At 35.0% G+C, this 23,819-nt stretch overlaps 1 protein-coding gene across 3 annotated transcripts in view; it reads right to left on the bottom strand.

Moving 5' to 3' along the window:
* Positions 1–23,819, bottom strand: part of LOC130163675 (protein PHTF2-like) — a 56,568-nt gene that overhangs the window by 8,211 nt on the left and 24,538 nt on the right. For 2 of the 3 annotated variants that reach the window (XM_056368012.1, XM_056368011.1), the window contains 5 exons: positions 22,144–22,200; positions 17,802–17,871; positions 17,030–17,188; positions 15,665–15,830; positions 13,632–13,793 (listed from right to left, as the gene is read on the bottom strand). In XM_056368012.1, coding sequence (XP_056223987.1) covers positions 13,632–13,793; positions 15,665–15,830; positions 17,030–17,188; positions 17,802–17,871; positions 22,144–22,200 — 614 coding nt within the window. The remainder of the gene's footprint in view (positions 1–13,631; positions 13,794–15,664; positions 15,831–17,029; positions 17,189–17,801; positions 17,872–22,143; positions 22,201–23,819) is intronic. The other variant, XM_056368013.1, reaches the window with a different exon arrangement.

Here is a 23,819-nt window from a genome sequence, read left to right as displayed (position 1 = left end):
ACACTGTGTTGTTTCTATTGCTTTTTATGCCTTACTATACTATGACCTTTTTATGACTTTTTATGCTTTACTATAGTATGATGTTTTAATGACTTTCTATACCCTACTATATTATGACGCTTTTATGCCTTACTATACTGATGTTTTTATGCCTTACTATACTGATGTTTTTATGAGTTTTTATGCTTTACTATACTATGACGTTTTATGCCTTTTTATGGCATAAAACGTCATAGTATAGTAAAGTTAGTGTGCTCATCAAACGAGATAGTATAGTAAGGCATAAAATGCCAAGAAACAGCAAAGAATAGTATGGCAGAAAAATGTCAAAAAATGTCATATTAAGGCATAAAAGGTCAAAAAAACATCATAGTATATTAAGGCATAAAAGTACAAAAAAACGTCACAGTATGGCAAGGCATGAGACGAAATACTATAATTAGGCATAAAAATACCACAAAACATCATACTATAGTATGGCATGAAACATCAAAAATACAACATAGTATATTAAGGCATAAGAGGTCATAAAAGAGCCGTAGTATGGTCAGGCATCAAACGAGATAGTATAGTAAGGCATTAAAATGCCAAAAAACGGCAAAAAATACTATGGCAGAAAAATGCCAAAAATGTCATAGTATAGTATGGCAAAAAAAGTAAAAAATACACCATAGTATATTAAGGCATAAAAGCTCATAATAACGTCATAATATGGTCAGGCATCAAACGAGATAGTATAGTAAGGCAGAAAAATGCCAAAAAACGGCAAAAAATACTATGGCAGAAAAATGCCAAAAAAGTCATAGTATAGTATGGCAAAAAAAGTCAAAAATACATCATAGTATATTAGGGCATAAAAGGTCATAAAAACGTCACAGTATGGCAAGGCATGAGATGAAATAATATAATTAGGCATAAAATGCCACAAAATGTCATAGTAGTATGGCATAAAACATCAAAAATACACCATAGTATATTAAGGCATAAAAGGTCATAAAAAAACGTCATAATATGGTCAGGCATCAAACGAGATAATATAGTAAGGCAGAAAATTGCAAAAAACGCCATAGTATAGTATGGCATAAAATGTCAAAAAAACATCACAGTATGGCAAGGCATGAGACGAAATAATATAATTAGGCAGAAAAATGTAAAAAACGCTATAGTATAGTATGGCATAAAATGTCAAAAAATACATTAGAGTATATTAAGGCATAAAAGTTCATAAAAACGTCAAAAATATGGTCAGGCATCAAACAAGATAATATAGTAAGGCAGAAAAATGCCAAAAAACGGCAAAAAATACTATGGCAGAAAAATGCCAAAAAAGTCATAGTATGGCAAAAAAAGTCAAAAATACACCATAGTATATTAAGGCATAAAAGGTCATAAAAACATCATAATATGGTCAGGCATCAAACGAGATAGTATAGTAAGGCATTAAAATGCCAAAAAACGGCAAAAAATACTATGGCAGAAAAATGCCAAAAATGTCATAGTATAGTATGGCAAAAAAAGTCAAAAATACACCATAGTATATTAAGGCATAAAAGGTCATAAAAACGTCATAATATGGTCAGGCATCAAACGAGATAGTATAGTAAGGCAGAAAAATGCCAAAAAACGGCAAAAAATACTATGGCAGAAAAATGCCAAAAAAGTCATAGTATAGTATGGCAAAAAAAGTCAAAAATACATCATAGTATATTAGGGCATAAAAGGTCATAAAAACGTCACAGTATGGCAAGGCATGAGATGAAATAATATAATTAGGCATAAAATGCCACAAAATGTCATAGTAGTATGGCATAAAACATCAAAAATACACCATAGTATATTAAGGCATAAAAGGTCATAAAAAAACGTCATAATATGGTCAGGCATCAAACGAGATAATATAGTAAGGCAGAAAATTGCAAAAAACGCCATAGTATAGTATGGCATAAAATGTCAAAAAAACATCACAGTATGGCAAGGCATGAGACGAAATAATATAATTAGGCAGAAAAATGTAAAAAACGCTATAGTATAGTATGGCATAAAATGTCAAAAAATACATTAGAGTATATTAAGGCATAAAAGTTCATAAAAACGTCAAAAATATGGTCAGGCATCAAACAAGATAATATAGTAAGGCAGAAAAATGCCAAAAAACTGCAAAAAATACTATGGCAGAAAAATGCCAAAAAAGTCATAGTATGGCAAAAAAAGTCAAAAATACACCATAGTATATTAAGGCATAAAAGGTCATAAAAACATCATAATATGGTCAGGCATCAAACGAGATAGTATAGTAAGGCATTAAAATGCCAAAAAACGGCAAAAAATACTATGGCAGAAAAATGCCAAAAATGTCATAGTATAGTATGGCAAAAAAAGTCAAAAATACACCATAGTATATTAAGGCATAAAAGGTCATAAAAACGTCATAATATGGTCAGGCATCAAACGAGATAGTATAGTAAGGCAGAAAAATGCCAAAAAACGGCAAAAAATACTATGGCAGAAAAATGCCAAAAAAGTCATAGTATAGTATGGCAAAAAAAGTCAAAAATACATCATAGTATATTAGGGCATAAAAGGTCATAAAAACGTCACAGTATGGCAAGGCATGAGATGAAATAATATAATTAGGCATAAAATGCCACAAAATGTCATAGTAGTATGGCATAAAACATCAAAAATACACCATAGTATATTAAGGCATAAAAGGTCATAAAAAAACGTCATAATATGGTCAGGCATCAAACGAGATAATATAGTAAGGCAGAAAATTGCAAAAAACGCCATAGTATAGTATGGCATAAAATGTCAAAAAAACATCACAGTATGGCAAGGCATGAGACGAAATAATATAATTAGGCAGAAAAATGTAAAAAACGCTATAGTATAGTATGGCATAAAATGTCAAAAATACATTAGAGTATATTAAGGCATAAAAGTTCATAAAAACGTCAAAAATATGGTCAGGCATCAAACAAGATAATATAGTAAGGCAGAAAAATGCCAAAAAACGGCAAAAAATACTATGGCAGAAAAATGCCAAAAAAGTCATAGTATAGTATGGCAAAAAAAGTCAAAAATACACCATAGTATATTAAGGCATAAAAGGTCATAAAAACATCATAATATGGTCAGGCATCAAACGAGATAGTATAGTAAGGCATTAAAATGCCAAAAAACGGCAAAAAATACTATGGCAGAAAAATGCCAAAAATGTCATAGTATAGTATGGCAAAAAAAGTCAAAAATACACCATAGTATATTAAGGCATAAAAGGTCATAAAAACATCACAGAATGGTCAGGCATGAGATGAAATAATACAATTAGGCATAAAAATGCCAAAAAACGGCAAAAAATACTATGGCAGAAAAATGCCAAAAAAGTCATAGTATAGTATGGCAAAAAAAGTAAAAAATACACCATATTATATTAAGGCATAAAAGGTCATAAAAACATCATAATATGGTCAGGCATCAAACGAGATAATATAGTAAGGCATTAAAATGACAAAAAATACTATGACAGAAAAATGCCAAAAAAATCATAGTATAGTATGGCAAAAAAAGTCAAAAATACACCATAGTATATTAAGGCATAAAAGGTCATAAAAACGTCACAGTATGGCAAGGCATGAGATGAAATAATATAATTAGGCATAAAATGCCACAAAATGTCATAGTAGTATGGCATAAAACATCAAAAATACACCATAGTATATTAAGGCATAAAAGGTCATAAAAACGTCATAATATGGTCAGGCATCAAACGAGATAATATAGTAAGGCAGAAAATTGCAAAAAACGCCATAGTATAGTATGGCATAAAATGTCAAAAAAACATCACAGTATGGCAAGGCATGAGACGAAATAATATAATTAGGCAGTAAAATGTAAAAAACGCTATAGTATAGTATGGCATAAAATGTCAAAAATACATTAGAGTATATTAAGGCATAAAAGTTCATAAAAACGTCAAAAATATGGTCAGGCATCAAACAAGATAATATAGTAAGGCAGAAAAATGCCAAAAAACGGCAAAAAATACTATGGCAGAAAAATGCCAAAAAAGTCATAGTATAGTATGGCAAAAAAAGTCAAAAATACACCATAGTATATTAAGGCATAAAAGGTCATAAAAACATCATAATATGGTCAGGCATCAAACGAGATAGTATAGTAAGGCAGAAAAATGCCAAAAAATACTATGGCAGAAAAATGCCAAAAAAGTCATAGAATAGTATGGCAAAAAAAGTCAAAAATACACCATATTATATTAAGGCATAAAAGGTCATAAAAACATCATAGAATGGTCAGGCATGAGATGAAATAATACAATTAGGCAGAAAAATGCCAAAAAACGGCAAAAAATACTATGGCAGAAAAATGCCAAAAAAGTCATAGTATAGTATGGCAAAAAAAGTCAAAAATACACCATATTATATTAAGGCATAAAAGGTCATAAAAACATCATAATATGGTCAGGCATCAAACGAGATAATATAGTAAGGCATTAAAATGCCAAAAAATAGTATGACAGAAAAATGCCAAAAAAGTCATAGTATAGTATGGCAAAAAAAGTCAAAAATACACCATATTATATTAAGGCATAAAAGGTCATAAAAACGTCATAGTATGGTCAGGTATCAAACGAGATAGTATAGTAAGGCATTAAAATGCCAAAAAACGGCAAAAAATACTATGGCAGAAAAATGCCAAAAATGTCATAGTATAGTATGGCAAAAAAAGTCAAAAATACACCATATTATATTAAGGCATAAAAGGTCATAAAAACGTCATAGTATGGTCAGGTATCAAACGAGATAGTATAGTAAGGCAGAAAAATGCCAAAAAACGGCAAAAAATACTATGGCAGAAAAATGCCAAAAATGTCATAGTATAGTATGGCAAAAAAAGTAAAAAATACACCATAGTATATTAAGGCATAAAAGGTCATAAAAACATCATAGAATGGTCAGGCATGAGATGAAATAATACAATTAGGCATAAAAATGCCAAAAAACGGCAAAAAATACTATGGCAGAAAAATGCCAAAAAAGTCATAGTATAGTATGGCAAAAAAAGTCAAAAATACACCATATTATATTAAGGCATAAAAGGTCATAAAAACATCATAATATGGTCAGGCATCAAACGAGATAATATAGTAAGGCATTAAAATGCCAAAAAATAGTATGACAGAAAAATGCCAAAAAAGTCATAGTATAGTATGGCAAAAAAAAAGTCAAAAATACACCATATTATATTAAGGCATAAAAGGTCATAAAAACGTGATATATGGCAAAAATAGGGACAAAATAATATAATTAGGCATAAAAATGCCAAAAAACGACATAGTATAGTATAGCAAAATGTGTCAAAAATACATGATAGTATATTAAGGCATAAAAAGTCATAAAAACGCCGTAGTATGGTCAGGCATCAAACGAGATAATATAGTAAGGCATTAAAATGCCAAAAAATAGTATGACAGAAAAATGCCAAAAAAGTCATAGTATAGTATGGCAAAAAAAGTCAAAAATACACCATATTATATTAAGGCATAAAAGGTCATAAAAACGTGATATATGGCAAAAATAGGGACAAAATAATATAATTAGGCATAAAAATGCCAAAAAACGACATAGTATAGTATAGCAAAATGTGTCAAAAATACATGATAGTATATTAAGGCATAAAAAGTCATAAAAACGCCGTAGTATGGTCAGGCATCAAACGAGATAATATAGTAAGGCATTAAAATGCCAAAAAATAGTATGACAGAAAAATGCCAAAAAAGTCATAGTATAGTATGGCAAAAAAAGTCAAAAATACACCATATTATATTAAGGCATAAAAGGTCATAAAAACGTGATATATGGCAAAAATAGGGACAAAATAATATAATTAGGCATAAAAATGCCAAAAAACGACATAGTATAGTATAGCAAAATGTGTCAAAAATACATGATAGTATATTAAGGCATAAAAAGTCATAAAAACGCCGTAGTATGGTCAGGCATCAAACGAGATAATATAGTAAGGCAGATAAATGCCAAAAAACAGCAAAAAATAGTATGCAGAAAAATGCCAAAAAAGTCATAGTATAGTATGGCATTAAAATGCCAAAAAATGGCAAAAATTAGTATGGCATAAAAAGTCAAAGATACATAACAGTATATCAAGGCATAAAAGGTCATAAAAACATCATAGAATGGTCAGGCATGAGATGAAATAATACAATTAGGCATAAAAATGCCAAAAAACGGCAAAAAATAGTATGGCAGAAAAATGCCACAAAACGACATAGTATAGCGAGGCATAAAAAGTCGTTGAAACAACATAGTAAGGCATGGAATATTGTAAGGTATTAAGTGTGTTAGATACATATAACTTTGACTTTCAAATATAAGTGATATATGGCTGTATATATGTGTATAACACTGACATATTTAGGACACATCTGGAGTTCCTGGTTGGATTGGTGAATGTTTGTTTGCTTATATGGTTAGAGCCCCACGGATGGAAAATGATGTCACGAGCTCTGAAGGACAAGTAACAGTTAAGAGGCCCCATGGATGTGAGGATATCCAGAACAATATCAGCTTGTCAGGCACATCAGAGAGCAAAAGACCAAACAAACAGTCAAACCTTGGTGTGCATTGTACCAGATCTGTCTTTTGTGCACAAATAAAACCAGCCACATTGGTGTCTTGACTTGTGGTTCTCCTTGTGTTCACTTTTTCATCTTTCTCTCATTACAAATCGTCTTTTCAGTAATGCTTGAAACGTCGTAAAAATGACATAGTATAGTAAGTCATAAAAAGTTGTTAAAATGACATAGTATAGTGAGGCATAAAAACTAAAAAAAACAACATAGTAAGGCATGGAATATTGTAAGGTATTAAGTGTTTTAGATACGTATAACTTTGACTTTCGAATATAAGTGATATATGGCTGTATATATGTGTATAACACTGACGTATTTAGGACACATCTGGAGGTCCTGGTTGGATTGGTGAATGTTTGTGTGTGCTTATATGGTTAGAGCCCCACGGATGGAAAATGATGTCAGGAGCTCTGAAGGACAAGTAACAGCTAAGAGGCCCCATGGATGTGAGGATCTCCAGATCAATATCAGCTTGTCACGCACATCAGAGAGCAAAAGACCAAGCAAGCAGTCAAACCTTGGTGTGCATTGTACCAGATCTGTATTTTGTGCACAAATAAAACCAGCCACATTGGTGTCTTGAATTGTCGGTCTCCTTGTGTTCAGTTTTTCATCTTTCTATCATTACAAATCGTCTTTTCAGTAGGCATGAAAAATCATAAAAATGACATAGTATATTAAGGCATAAAAAAGTCATAAAAACGCCATACTATGCTCAGGCATCAAAAGAGATAATATAGTAAGGCAGAAAAATGCCAGAAAACGGCAAAAAATACTATGACAGAAAAATGCCACAAAACGTCATAGGCATGGCAAAAAAAGTCAAAAATATACCATAGTATATTAAGGCATAAAAGGTCATAAAAACATCATAATATGGTCAGGCATCAAACGAGATAGTATAGTAAGGCATTAAAATGCCAAAAAATACTATGACAGAAAAATGCCAAAAAAGTCATAGTATAGTATGGCAAAAAAAGTCAAAAATACACCATAGTATATTAAGGCATAAAAGGTCATAAAAACGTCATAATATGGTCAGGCATCAAACAAGATAATATAGTAAGGCAGAAAAATGCCAAAAAACGGCAAAAAATACTATGACAGAAAAATGCCACAAAACATCATAGGCATGGCAAAAAAAGTCAAAAATACACCATAGTATATTAAGGCATAAAAGGTCATAAAAACATCATAATATGGTCAGGCATCAAACGAGATAGTATAGTAAGGCATTAAAATGCCAAAAAATACTATGACAGAAAAATGCCAAAAAAGTCATAGTATGGTATGGCAAAAAAAAGTCAAAAATACATCATAGTATAGTACGGCATAAAAGGTCATAAAAACATCATAATATGGTCAGGCATCAAACGAGATAGTATAGTAAGGCATTAAAATGCCAAAAAATACTATGACAGAAAAATGCCAAAAAAGTCATAGTATAGTATGGCAAAAAAAGTCAAAAATACACCATAGTATATTAAGGCATAAAAGGTCATAAAAACGTCATAATATGGTCAGGCATCAAACAAGATAATATAGTAAGGCAGAAAAATGCCAAAAAACGGCAAAAAATACTATGACAGAAAAATGCCAAAAAAGTCATAGTATGGTATGGCAAAAAAAGTCAAAAATACACCATAGTATATTAAGGCATAAAAGGTCATAAAAACATCATAATATGGTCAGGCATCAAACGAGATAGTATAGTAAGGCATTAAAATGCCAAAAAATACTATGACAGAAAAATGCCAAAAAAGTCATAGTATGGTATGGCAAAAAAAAGTCAAAAATACATCATAGTATAGTACGGCATAAAATGTCAAAAAAACATTAGAGTATATTAAGGCATAAAAGTTCATAAAAACGTCAAAAATATGGTCAGGCATCAAACAAGATAATATAGTAAGGCAGAAAAATGCAAAAAACGCCATAGTATAGTATGGCATAAAATGTCAAAAAAACATCATAGTATAATATGGCATAAAAGTTCATGAAAATGTCACAGTATTGCAAGGTATGAGACGAAATAATCTAATTAGGCATAAAATGCCACAAAACGTCATAGTATAGTATGGCATAAAATGTCAAAAAAACATCATAGTATATTAAGGCATAAAAGGTCATAAAAACATCATAATATGGTCAGGCATCAAACAAGATAATATAGTAAGGCAGAAAAATGCCAAAAAACGGCAAAAAATACTATGACAGAAAAATGCCACAAAACGTCATAGTATAGTATGGCAAAAAAAGTCAAAAATACACCATAGTATATTAAGGCATAAAAGGTCATAAAAACGTCATAATATGGTCAGGCATCAAACAAGATAATATAGTAAGGCAGAAAAATGCCAAAAAACGGCAAAAAATACTATGACAGAAAAATGCCACAAAACGTCATAGGCATGGCAAAAAAAGTCAAAAATACACCATAGTATATTAAGGCATAAAAGGTCATAAAAACATCATAATATGGTCAGGCATCAAACGAGATAGTATAGTAAGGCATTAAAATGCCAAAAAATACTATGACAGAAAAATGCCAAAAAAGTCATAGTATAGTATGGCAAAAAAAGTCAAAAATACATCATAGTATATTAAGGCATAAAAGGCCATAAAACGTCATAGTATGGCAAGGCATGAGATGAAATAATATAATTAGGCATAAAATGCCACAAAACGTCATAGTAGTATGGCATAAAACATCAAAAATACACCATAGTATATTAAGGCATAAAAGGTCATAAAAACGTCATAATATGGTCAGGCATCAAACGAGATAATATAGTTAGGCAGAAAAATGCCAAAATACATCATAGTATAGTACGGCATAAAACATCAAAAAAACATCACAGTATGGCAAGGCATGAGACGAAATAATATAATTAGGCAGAAAAATGTAAAGAACGCTATAGTATAGTATGGCATAAAATGTCAAAAATACATTAGAGTATATTAAGGCATAAAAGTTCATAAAAACGTCAAAAATATGGTCAGGCATCAAACAAGATAATATAGTAAGGCAGAAAAATGCAAAAAACGCCATAGTATAGTATGGCATAAAATGTCAAAAAAAACATCATAGTATAATATGGCATAAAAGTTCATAAAAATGTCACAGTATTGCAAGGTATGAGACGAAATAATCTAATTAGGCATAAAATGCCACAAAACGTCATAGTATAGTATGGCATAAAATGTCAAAAAAACATCATAGTATATTAAGGAATAAAAGGTCATAAAAACATCATAATATGGTCAGGCATCAAACGAGATAATATAGTAAGGCAGAAAAATGCCAAAAAATACTATGACAGAAAAATGCCAAAAAAGTCATAGTATAGTATGGCAAAAAAAGTCAAAAATACACCATAGTATATTAAGGCATAAAAGGTCATAAAAACATCATAATATGGTCAGGCATCAAACGAGATAGTATAGTAAGGCATTAAAATGCCAAAAAATACTATGACAGAAAAATGCCAAAAAAGTCATAGTATAGTATGGCAAAAAAAGTCAAAAATACATCATAGTATATTAAGGCATAAAAGGTCATAAAAACGTCGCAGTATGGCAAGGCATGAGATGAAATAATATAATTAGGCATAAAATGCCACAAAATGTCATAGTAGTATGGCATAAAACATCAAAAATACACCATAGTATATTAAGGCATAAAAGGTCATAAAAACGTCATAATATGGTCAGGCATCAAACGAGATAATATAGTAAGGCAGAAAATTGCAAAAAACGCCATAGTATAGTATGGCATAAAATGTCAAAAAAACATCACAGTATGGCAAGGCATGAGACGAAATAATATAATTAGGCAGAAAAATGTAAAAAACGCTATAGTATAGTATGGCATAAAATGTCAAAAATACATTAGAGTATATTAAGGCATAAAAGTTCATAAAAACGTCAAAAATATGGTCAGGCATCAAACAAGATAATATAGTAAGGCAGAAAAATGCAAAAAACGCCATAGTATAGTATGGCATAAAATGTCAAAAAAACATCATAGTATAATATGGCATAAAAGGTCATAAAAATGTCACAGTATTGCAAGGTATGAGACGAAATAATCTAATTAGGCATAAAATGCCACAAAACGTCATAGTATAGTATGGCATAAAATGTCAAAAAAACATCATAGTATATTAAGGCATAAAAGGTCATAAAAACATCATAATATGGTCAGGCATCAAACGAGATAATATAGTAAGGCAGAAAAATGCCAAAAAACGGCAAAAAATACTATGGCAGAAAAATGCCAAAAAACGTCATAGTATACTATGGCAAAAAAAGTCAAAAATACATCATAGTATATAAAAGCATAAAAGGTCATAAATACGTCATAATATGGTCAGGCATCAAACGAGATAATATAGTAAGGCAGAAAAATGCCAAAAAATACTATGACAGAAAAATGCCAAAAAAGTCATAGTATAGTATGGCAAAAAAAGTCAAAAATACACCATAGTATATTAAGGCATAAAAGGTCATAAAAACGTCATAATATGGTCAGGCATCAAACGAGATAATATAGTAAGGCATTAAAATGCCAAAAAATACTATGACAGAAAAATGCCAAAAAAGTCATAGTATAGTATGGCAAAAAAAGTCAAAAATACACCATAGTATATTAAGGCATAAAAGGTCATAAAAACGTCATAATATGGTCAGGCATCAAACAAGATAATATAGTAAGGCAGAAAAATGCCAAAAAACGGCAAAAAATACTATGACAGAAAAATGCCACAAAACATCATAGGCATGGCAAAAAAAGTCAAAAATACACCATAGTATATTAAGGCATAAAAGGTCATAAAAACATCATAATATGGTCAGGCATCAAACGAAATAGTATAGTAAGGCATTAAAATGCCAAAAAATACTATGACAGAAAAATGCCAAAAAAGTCATAGTATAGTATGGCAAAAAAAGTCAAAAATACACCATAGTATATTAAGGCATAAAAGGTCATAAAAATATCATAATATGGTCAGGCATCAAACGAGATAGTATAGTAAGGTATTAAAATGCCAAAAAATACTATGACAGAAAAATGCCAAAAAAGTCATAGTATAGTATGGCAAAAAAAGTCAAAAATACATCATAGTATATTAAGGCATAAAAGGTCATAAAAACGTCACAGTATGGCAAGGCATGAGATGAAATAATATAATTAGGCATAAAATGCCACAAAATGTCATAGTAGTATGGCATAAAACATCAAAAATACACCATAGTATATTAAGGCATAAAAGGTCATAAAAACGTCATAATATGGTCAGGCATCAAAGGAGATAATATAGTAAGGCATTAAAATGCCAAAAAACAGCAAAAAATTGTAAGGCATAAAAATATCATAAAACATCAAGTATAGTAAAAAACAAATATCAACACAAACAGCCATACTATCAAAGACCTTAACCAGGTCCTGTAACTTCATATCTTACAACCATTAATGTAGTGTACATTATTTGTCGCCAGTTATTTGGGGAAAAAAATCAACACATAGATGACTACGTGCTCTTACTTTGAAAAGCGGAAATGGCGTTGTCAGCGGGTGATCATGTGTTTTCCAAAAGTGGCCGAGTGATATAAATTGATTTTGGTTTGGTTTAGACTTGCGGGAAGTTTTTTTCAAAATTGCATGTGTGTAAAATTGAAATCCATAAGCATAGAGTTGAGATCCATAAATTTTTTTACGCTTTACAAATAGAAAATTGATTCACAAATGTCCGTTTGTAAGTGTAAATGTTAAGATATTTACAAATTCTTTTCATTTATCTAACTAATAAATTCATTGAATGTATTCACAGATAATTTTTTTATTTGTGGAATTTATTTGTGTATTTGCAAATCTGTTTAATTATTTCTAAGATATTTTTGTGAATTTGCTAATTTATTTTTGTATTTGTGGAAGGCGTTTTATATTTACATATTATACATTTATGCATGGATTTTCGATCTGTTACCGCAAATAATACTGACACAAATCTACATCCATATTTCAGGAATAAAGTTAAAAAGGTAGATGAAAATGGATCACTGAGGAAAATGAACTGATGGAGGAGGAAGCGTCGTGAACTAAGAACTGAAGTGAGTTAGACAGATAATCAATGGATGAAGAGACCAATTCGAGTCATTTAGTGGCTAGAAATGTTCCACACTGTTGCAGTCTGCTGAAAGCTGCTCGAAGCAGAAGCATGGGGAGAGGAGATGATCAAACAGATGACTTAACGAGAAAAATCCCAACAGCAGCTAGAAGACATCAGTTGTATTTATTTGGAGATGAACATCTGAAACTAATGAGTTTGTTGGATAGTTTTTCCATTTAACAACCATGCCCCATGCTTCTTATGAATGTAGCTTGGTCAGCAAGTCATTTATATTAAAATCAGCTGCAAAATTCCCTCACTCTTTACTCCTCATTCAAAAGATGGAAATGTTGCTTTCATTGATATGGTTTGGTACTACAGGAAAGTTTCTTAAAAATACAAATTTTTTTCAGATGATCCCATTGTCAACTGTTATTTGCATATCAACAACAATTGCTCCATTTTCAATCAGCTGATGGAGAAATGGTTTTCTCCATCCTTCTGCAGGAGGATAAAAGTTGACAGTGTGAAGGGAGAGGAGGTGATGTTGCAGCTAAAGAAGCCCAGGTTAGGTATGAGTCAGGGATGGGATTCAGTTTTTGATTTTAGGGTCACACAAAATGGAAACTTGCTATTTATAAATTTAATTTAAAGATCTGCTGATTCGATACCAATAACATGTTATCATTTACAGATCATCACAGATTTGTGTGTCAATAAACTGATTGATTGAACCAGTCATCTAGAATTTGTTAGTACTTTTCCTCTTGATCATTTCGGAAACTGAAGCCCAGCCCCCTCCCTGTACATCATCTCTTTGTAGGAAGACAGGAAACGAAAATACACACCCAGCTTTACAGATATCATGCCAGAAATCTTGGAAGAGAGCGCCCAGGCTGTATGTGGTGCTGGCTGAGTGGGAGTGTGGCGCCCCCTCCTGTGTGTTATCGGTAGTGCTAGACCCGTCGCCTTCCCTATGCACCTCCATCTGAGATGCCTTCCTCAACTTCCTTCAGTTTGGAAAGAGTAGAGGGTGGAGAGAGACTTAGAGAGGACCTGGAGACTAAGGAACTACAGCACTGTGTCCATCGGGAGCCTGGCAGCGTTTTTACTCAGCACTGCACTGAGTGAAGAATTTTAACTTTCACAGAAGGCCAACAGTGCAGTTTGAAATCCTGGCACCCGCTGGACACAGAGGCTGATACAGTAAAAGGCAAATTCCACCAAAATCTTTTAGGTTCTTATTCTGCAAAAGTAAATATTTTAAGAAAACTTGTTGTATACATGTGAAATATAATCGCTTCCTATTAAAAAAAAAAAAAAAACATCACATAATGGGACAACAACAACAACACATTTCAGGTTTTAAGATTTGATTAGGGGACACCTTATTTCATTGAATTTATGCGAGTCAATGGAAAAATAGAATAGTGAAGGAATTTTCGTTCAGTGTCTCGTTTTGCAGGATATTAAAGATAAAAAATAAAAATTAGATTTTGCAGAATCGTGCCTAATAGATTTGATTATTAATCAAAAGGACACAGAGGAGAGGTGTGGGACAGAGCTCATATTTTGCTTTTCAAACTTAAAGCGTGAAACAAGATGTTCAGGAAGTATTTCAACTACCACTGAAAAGAAACTACATTATACACTATATTGACTGGTTTTGATTCACAAGATAAATATGGCTGATCTAAAAACAAAATTTGGTTTGTGACTTCCAACCAAATGTCACTTAAATGTTCTTTCCTTTAAAACAATAAATAAAATATGATGTAGTTTCTTGTGAAATTTGGCAGCATATTAAAAATGTATTTCCTGTCCTAGGGACTGATCTGTCCATGAGACGAAATCTCTGTAAGAGTTGGATGAGGGAAAGAGAAAGAGGATTCAGAGGATCAGCTTCTTATTAAATGTCCCTAAAGGGAAGGGGGTCTACGGTTGATTGAATGAAGGAGCAAACCCTATTTCCAAACGTTCCAGAACTTCCCCAAACCCTTTCCAAAACTGTGGCATGGTCCAATTTTCTTTCCAAAAGTCTGAAAATTGTCTTTACATTGTTCTGAACCAGAAAAAGCAGCCACACACTGAAGCTTCAAACCAGCCTGCAAATCTAAACACTAGAAAACACACCATGTAAAGCGAGCTGCTTCCTACTTTCACACACAATAAATCCCTTTTGTGTTCAACCAGTGACTGTACATTTATCAGGGAGAGGTTTCCTGAAGATTTTACAGTTCGTCTAATTCGCTACTTCATGTCTTTACAAAAATCCACTTTGTAGTAATGAGAAAGTTTAGGTATTAGTATTAGGTTATACATTTTTGGAAATCTTTCTCTTGTCAGAAACTTGTGGAAAAAAACTCCCCATGATAAACAAACTAATTTTGAGTTTGATTTTGAGTGAAAATCTGACTGAGAACTTGGCAGAAAGCAAACAGTGAGGACAGATGCAACCCAGCAACAAAAGACCACATCTTTCCTCCTCCACTCTCTCTATCTCATGCTTTTTATCTCCATTTTCCCACACGTTATCTCTTCCTGTGTATGCCTTTTTTCCAGACAGACTTTTTGGGTGCAGTGTCCTCTGATATTTTAATGTTTCCACACTCTTGTCTCCTACATGATTCATCTATTGTTGACTCCCTCCTGTACCCATCATGTCATCTTTTTTTTTTCTGCTTCCCTAACCTTGACCTCGTCTTTATCGCCTCCTCCCCTTCCCGTCTTGTCCATCATGTCCAACTCTCCTTCCCTTCCTTCCCTCTCTCCAGCTTTGTATAATTTCTCCTTTATATTCTACACTGTCTCTGTCTTTACTGGACCTTCACCATTTCTAATAAGCATGATTTCCTCTTTTCCTTCCTCCTTCCTTCCTTACCTGCGTCTCTTCCCCCCGCTACTGGAGGCAGGTTTCGGGGTCCTGGTGGAGACGATCTGACAGTGGACGGTGCCCAGCAGCAACATGAGCCAGATGGCTCCAAACACTTCAGTGGCCGGTATCCCATGAGGCTGAGGGATGGACACATACAGGACTGCTGCTGCCACTGTGAGACAGAGAAATGTCATTCGTTACAACATTATACAGAGAAATGATTATCATTGTGAGACTAGAAACCACCAATTGATTTAAGATGGAAAGCCTTTCAATCCTCACAAAGATTCAGCTGGAATCAATGTTGTCCATTTTAATAAATTTGTGGTTCGGAGTCCATGTGCAGGTGTTAGCCCTTTACAGTGGATGGGTTCCCAAGCCTTGCCCCTACATGTGATGTGAAATTAAAGATGACCTTTCTATGACAGAGCTCAAAAGCATGTGGAGACCAAAACAGAGTTAAGTTAATTCAACTGATGGGATGCACATGTTGCTTTGTGTCTGCTGGCTGTGTAACTAAGCAACGGTTTGCTAACATTATTACAAATTCATTAAACAAATTCATAAGATGACTGTATCTCATGTTAACATTTCTGTGAGCTTTGTATTTGTGCACTCTAGTGATCAAAAATCATGTCATGGAAATTTTACCTTGCCTAAAATGTAATATTACATCAAATAGAAGGTGTGTGTGTGTTTGTGTGTGTGTGTGTGTGTGTGTGTGTGTGTGTGTGTGTGTGTGTGTGTGTGTGGGGGGGGAGAGTGTTTTTATGTGGCATGTGAGGGAAGTGGGCAGGAAGGGTGGAGGGTTGGAGACAGATGAAAAATAACAAGACTGTTTTCATCAGTGCTGCAGAAAGGGCAACATGATGTAGGTGGTGGAAAACACTTGAGTGGTCTTGAAAGTGTTTGTACAGTGAGTATGCGCAGCACTAGGCGTAGCTCGGGACTGCCGCATGCTCACAAGACATTGTGGACCGTGCGTGCGTGCGCGCGCGCGCGCGCGTGTGTGTGTGTGTGTGTGTGTGCGCGGCGTGTGTTAAGAAAAAACAGCAGATCAGGTGCACAGGAGCAGCCATTGAGCATCTTGCGAATGTTCAGACCTGCCAACACAGGGCCAAAGATTTAAACATCCACCGAGGATGTTTAAATGTTGATGATGTAACTCGCTTCTCAAATCTACTGAACTGAAATCTAGAAATTGTAGATATAAAATAAAATAGGGCACGATTTCCTTGAAGTTTCCTCCGAGTGATGTCTGTTGCTTGTAGGCTAGGTTTGCAAGACAAACAACATATTTTGGCAGTCATCCAACACAGTCAGTCACACACACACGGTCACACACACACACACACACACACACACACTTACCTTGCAGCAAATAAAGAGCCAGCAGTAAAAGGAAAATGGCTCTGGAGGTGACTTGGATCCACCACCGATAAAAGAAGGGGAAGAACACCACTCTGACGATGCCTTTCCTGGTCAGTGACGTCCATGGACTCTCTGGTTTGGCCTTGGCAAACGCAGAACCTAACAAGCAAGAGAAAAACACACACACTTAGTTTAATGAGAAGAACTAATTAAGGAAAATGACTCTGTGGTGAGCAGAAAACTCATCACTTAAAACATCCTGGAGTCACGCTGGAGCCATCTTTTTTATCTTTTAATCTTTTGCTTCTTCCTCCTCTGACTCATCTTTCATCGCTTCTGTCTGTTTTTTTTTGTTTGTTTTTTTATATATGCAGATCTTTCTCTACTTCCATCCATCCACATCTTTCTCAGTTGTCTCTCTTGTCTTCCTGTGTAATGAAATAACAATGAGGATAAATTTGACTGATCTGATGAATAATTCAAAGTGTGATGAATATGAGACAGATGCAAAGAGATGAGAGCACAGATAGAGAGCTGAGGATTAACAGTGACAAGAGGTTGGCACGGAGACACTGGCATCTCAGGTTCGTGTGTGTGTGTGTGTGTGTGTGTGTGTGTTATGTTGATACCACTGAGCAGACGATGTCGCCTGTCTGATGATTTTAGGTTTAGCAGGAAGCTTGTTTGATGTCTTATTATCTTGACAGAAAAAAAAGGGTACATGCGCGCACACGCACACACACACACACACACACACACACACTTCTCTCACCTCTAACCAAGTCCACATCTATAAGATCTGGTTTGACATGTCCTGTCTTCTTTGGCTTGTTCCTCAAGCCCTGCAGGGGGAGACAGAGAAACACAGAGTCAATGCCACACAAAGAAACTGCAAAATGACTAATATACATTCACACATACACACACACATCTACAGGAACTCAACTGCAGGTGACTTCTCGTGCACTTTATGCCATCGTAAACACACCCACACACACACACACACAGACACACACACATTCAGTGTTTGAGGCACACCGTGCGTTAAGGCTCACACAGCTACTGGCTCTATTCTCTATTTGACAGCATGTACATTTGCTCACATCTACCAGATTAATCTCGACATTTTCAGCCAAGTCTGGGAAACAGATTTCCTCAGTTTGCCTGCTTTGCAGGTGTTGATGAATTCAGACGAAAAAAGAAACGTCCCTGAAGACCTTTCAGTTGTGGAAACCAGCTGCATCATTTCAAAGGAGTCTGTTAAAGCTCTCATTCATGGCGGTGAGGTTAACTCGTGTAGCTCCCCTGTGGCACGCTGACTTCCTGTGCCAGCCAGTCACTTCCTCCTATGATGCATACACTTAATTTGAGTGTGTGTGCGTGCGTGCGAGAACAAGTGAGAGACTGCTCCGTTAGCTTTGATGCACTGAACCTTTACCAGTTACTATAAATGATGAAATTTACATGTGTATGACAGCTTCTGCATACAAATGATTTATAGTCTGTTAACTATTAATTTAGCCATTTTCAGACTACATTATATCAGTTAATTTCTCAGCCTAGTCTTGTCTTGTGTTTCATCATTTAACATTTGAGAACTTCTTCTTCTTTAGGTAAATGAAAAAGGGGATTTTGATGAAAAAAAACAAAAAAAACATGTTTATTCTTTTCAAAATAAGACAAAGTATATAGTAATAGTAACAATGCCCAACGGGTTTTCATGATCATTGTACTAGAGGGGAGAAATCTTGACAAGTCCTATCAAAGCTTTGAAATACTATACATTTTTAGGATGTGACTCATATTGAACAGAGGGCTGTTAAAACACACAAAGCTGCCCACTTGAATCTGACCTTCTGATGCTAATATTTACATACAGGCCCATCAAGTTTTCTGTTATCAGTCAATGTTCTGATACAGAGCCTTGATGGAAGCCCTTATCTTTAAATAACACAACCAACAAGCTAATACGCTGCATGTGTTTGGGTATGTGTGTGAGAGGAGGAGAAGGACAGCGAGTGTGCATTTGTGTGTGTGTGTGTGTGTGTGTGAGTGACCGTGCAGGGCTAAAAAGAAGTCGATCAATGGCTTCCTCTTGGCAGTAGATTTACCGCAGCAGTAAAGTCCTTCATAAATTTCCCACCCTGCCACAGCTCTCTTATCTCTGTGCTATTCATAGCCTTATCTTTATAAACTAGTTTCTCTTCAAGTTATAATGCTGGCTCAGAGACTGATTGGCACAACATGCATGAATTCCACTCATTCATTTAGTGAGTAGTGGAAACTCTCAAGAGAAAAGTGTTTAAAACAGCTATTTTTTGCTCTTTACATTCTTTACTAAAAGCTGCTTGTCATGTTGCTTTTCATTTATGCTTTGTCCGCAGTTGAACTATTAGCTACACTCCTGACATGATAGACATTTAAACATATTTTAACGCCGTAATTTGAACCGAAAACCAGGCAGGATATACTGTAGTTTCCTGTTTGCACCAGCAGGTGGCGACTGGTTCTCTTCTGCAGAATTATTCATGTCTCAATCTATAACTAATAAACTCGCACAATAACTGTTTAATTAGTTTTTAAGAGTTGATTTCAAATGTGCTGTAAATTTTTTTAAAAAGCTAACTCACTTTTTCAGAAGCAGTAGCCAGAAAAATATTCATTTAGTCAATTTGGGTTCCTTGTTATACTTTAAAAATAGCAGCAAATAGCATAATGTAACCAAGTATGAAGTATTCTGGAAGAACAGCTAAAAGTGTTTTAACCACAATGTGAAATAAAACTGCTGTAATATAATATTTCTTGTCTTATTTGATTTTGCAACGTCAGAGATCAGAAGGGAAACAAAACCTATCGATCTGCTGCTGGACTTATTGTTCTGTGCATCTAGACATCCATTTTTTTTTTTTAATAATGCACATAGTTTGTCAGAAATTAAAACTTCTGCAGCTGTATTTTCACTTAAACAAAAGCACACATACCAAAATAGTCAATATAATAAGAGAGGTATTTAACGCCTCATTTTACTGCTAAAAAAAGACGACAGACAACTGAGATCCTCGAGACCTGTGAGAACGATCGGTATCTAAGTTTTTTACAGGCCCGTAAACGGTATAATTAACACTCTATAGGGGTGAGGAGTATGTGTATGTATGTGTGTGTATGTGTGTGTGTGTAGACTTTGAGCTCATTAAAGAGAGCGTCTCTCACCTCTCTGTTTACAGAACAAGAGGTGAAGTACGGGAGAGAGGGAGGTAGAAGTAGAGGTGAGACTAAGTCGAAACCTCTTGAACCCAAAGCAACATGCTTACATGTAAACATTTTTTATATCTTCTGTCATCACGAGTAACTTAAAATAAGTAACGTTACAACTAAATGTAATCCTGCCCTAAAAACACTTGAAGAGGCCTTATGAGATCGTCCAACCTCACTTTGGGAACCCTGGATGTAAGAGAATCTCTCATAAAAACCAAGAAGGGACGGATGACGATGTCCTCTTAAAAAGGTCAAAGGTGAGGAGACTACCATTAATCTGGACTACGAGGGATTTTCTTTGAGGCATGCACACACACACAGGCACGCACACACAAACAAATCGTCCCAACAACCTCTAATATTAGGCCACAGTGATATCATGAAGCAGAGCAAAAGAGGTCAACTACTAACCATCCAATTAGTATCAAACTACCTCAAGTGAGGTCATTTGAGTCAGCTTCAGTTGGGAGTGAGGACTACAAATTTTAAATAAAATAAAAAAAAATCTGGAGGTGTGGAGTTACCTGCTCTTCATCTCTGCTTGAGGCTGTAAGATCAAGGCTACACTAGCCATTACTAGCATAACACAGCTGAACTGTCAATGTCCATGTAAGAAGACTCTGCTGCTGTCCATCATGACTCAAACAGTGTTATAGAGGAGCAATGCAACATCAGTGGAGTGCTCTTCATGAACGTGATGGTAATGAAAGACAACAACCTGAAACGGACCAGCTCATGTCAACGTGACGAACGACACGCTTGTTTATCCGTCACCACTGAAACCCCTCTCTCCAGCGGCCAGGTCCAACCACTTCCTTTTTTGGTTTGAGCTGTTAACATAAAACGCCATGGTGCACAAGTTTGTACCAAAAAAAAGTGATGATGCTGTGAGGACAAGTGACTTCCTGCATCACACATCCGAAAAGACTTAAGAGGCTGATGATTTCCAACTGAATGAATGTTCCAAGAGGAAGGACATGAGAGCACATGTTGATTCATGTTGAGAAGTGGAGGCTAGGAATTTACTGTCCTACTCAGACTTGTTCCCAGAAGAACAGCACGGCACTGACTGGTCACAGAAATGCTACTAGGACCCTGGAAAACTGTTTTTGTTTTTTGTGAATCTTTAATCTGAGCTCACCTTCAACAGTTTTGTGTCACTTAAAGAGTCATTGTTGCATTTTTTTTTTTCCCCCCAACCCAAAGCTGTCCACACGGTGACTGGTGCCACCCTGATCACATGACTCATGCTAATCCAGCTGTGTTCACACTGCAGACAGGTCCACATCTGCCCGGTTCCCTTATTTATCTACAACTTAATATTGGCTGCAGTTTCACTTCTAGAAAACACAGCTACAGTGTGAACGCAGAGTGGGGTTAATACAAACACCAGGATTCGACATAGCAACTGAACTGAGCGATCAAACCAACCAACCACAGTCTAGTCATCTACAGCGTGGGTGAGCACACGTGCACTGTGGGACAACAGGAGGCACGCCCTCCCTGCTGAGTACTCACCAGAGAGATAAACTGCAGAGAGGAGGAGGAGGAAGGAAGAAGGGATGGAGATGGAGGTGAAGAGAGGAGAGATGGGCAGGTGACACCCCAGCCAGGAAGGCAAGAGAGGAAAGAGTTAAAAAGAAAACACTGGAAAAAGAACTGGCGGCATGGTGAGAGGCAACGAAAACAGAATAATAAGGAAGGAGAGAGGAAGATGGAGGAGTGAAAGCCAAAGAAAGATGAGACTTTTCAATAAGCAGAAAGACAGAAAACACAAACAGCGAAATGAAAAAAGGAAAGCACACACCAAAAGTGAAGTAACAGAAATTTGAAGCAAACAAACGATGAACCAGACAAACCTTTATTTCTCTCTGCTCCACTGATTTCTCCCAAATCTGTTGATCATAGGCGCCAATCTGGAAAAATAAGAACAAAGAAAGAATTAGTGATGAAATGTAAAGAGAAGAGCTACGCTAAACAGAAACCAGGTGCAAAGTTTTAGTTTCTGTAGACACATCTTTTTTTTTTTTACTGTTTACAGGAATAATGACCTAAACCACAACAAATGTTCTTTCGACACAACAAAGCTGTAGTTCCCTTTAAATAACTTTCATATCACTGAGCACTGACATCAAAGAGAACAATGTTTTTCTTATGAAGGATCACATGAACTGAAAAAAAAGTAAAATATAATTATGTAATTCCACTGTTTTCTCTGAACTGTCAGCTCCCCTTCATTTTGTTGGCTGCAGCATTAGCATTTAGCATTTTAAGACATAACAACAGATTTTACAGAGTGTGAAGGGTCAGATCATTATGATGAGTGTTTTGTTTGTGTGGGACTTTTCCTCTCAACTGGAGCCGTCACGACTGCGTTAAACATTTATTTTTTAAGAGCCACAATGTGGATAAATCTGATTATTAGTCAGTAAATGCAGAATTGTTTCCCCATAAATGAGCCAGAGATTCACCCTCAGACATTCATGGAAAGCTCTGTTTAAACAGACTGGAGCCAAAGATGTTTCTGCGAACACAGCAGCGGGCCTTGTTCACAGAACACATGTTGACTTGTAATAGAGGGAAATGGCTGTTATACACCCTTTAATTAGCACGAAGGTCATAAAACCCATGGTATTCCAGACCATTTGACAATATGACATTTTCTGTATCACCTTGTTCCTCATTGGAGCTACATACTATATATGATGTTTACACTGAGTATGACTTTATGTAAGACTTTATGGCCTCACCACCTGGACGTATTCTTAAAGGCTTGTCTACCATTTCATACACATGTCCCGAAAGTTCAGTTTTTATGTTTTGTTTTTTATCTAATCTTACCAGACTAGAACGTCAGGGTCAATACATACAGCTGTACATATTTCTTGCAATATAAGCCTGGGTTTACTGTATGTTTCAAGTTTTCTGGGTTAAAGGTTTCTTGCGCTGTGGAGTCATGTTTTTGTGAGTGTTTGGTTTATTTGGTGGGACGCACACACAGATGTGAGCACGCGAGCAAACATGACTCACATCCTACCACTGGCTGCAAATTATTTCAGTGATAAATAGTTGCAGTAATATCAACTGGCAGCAAGTTTATAGCCATGTGAGCAATGCAGGATTTAAAATTTTAACTTTAATTTTTTTAAATTGACAAATGTTTTATGAAGACGGAAATGCTCCAAACACATTCAGCTCAGATGTTACACACATGTATTTTGGTGACCAACACTGAAAGTAAACAACTCTTTTTTGTTTACAAGAAAACTTCACAGGGCACTTTTAAGCATTACTTTCTTAATTATGTTATTAATAAAAAGCAATATTTGTCATCTTAGAACGTGTTGGAATTTACACTAAGATTTTAAACTTTTAAACAAAGTTTGGCTGCACAGGAGGAACATGTGGGGTTTTAGAGGTTAACACATTTAAGCACCATCCTAACCTGTGGCTAGATCACACATCCATACAACAAACAACGCAACTTCTTTCACTTTCACTCTTTTTTGACTATAAACTGGAGTTCAAACCTGTG

Source organism: Seriola aureovittata, chromosome 22, assembly GCF_021018895.1.
Source record: "Seriola aureovittata isolate HTS-2021-v1 ecotype China chromosome 22, ASM2101889v1, whole genome shotgun sequence".
Lineage (NCBI taxonomy): Eukaryota > Metazoa > Chordata > Actinopteri > Carangiformes > Carangidae > Seriola > Seriola aureovittata.
The sequence above is the reverse complement of the archived record's forward strand: the minus strand, read 5'-3'. Positions and strand labels throughout refer to the sequence as shown.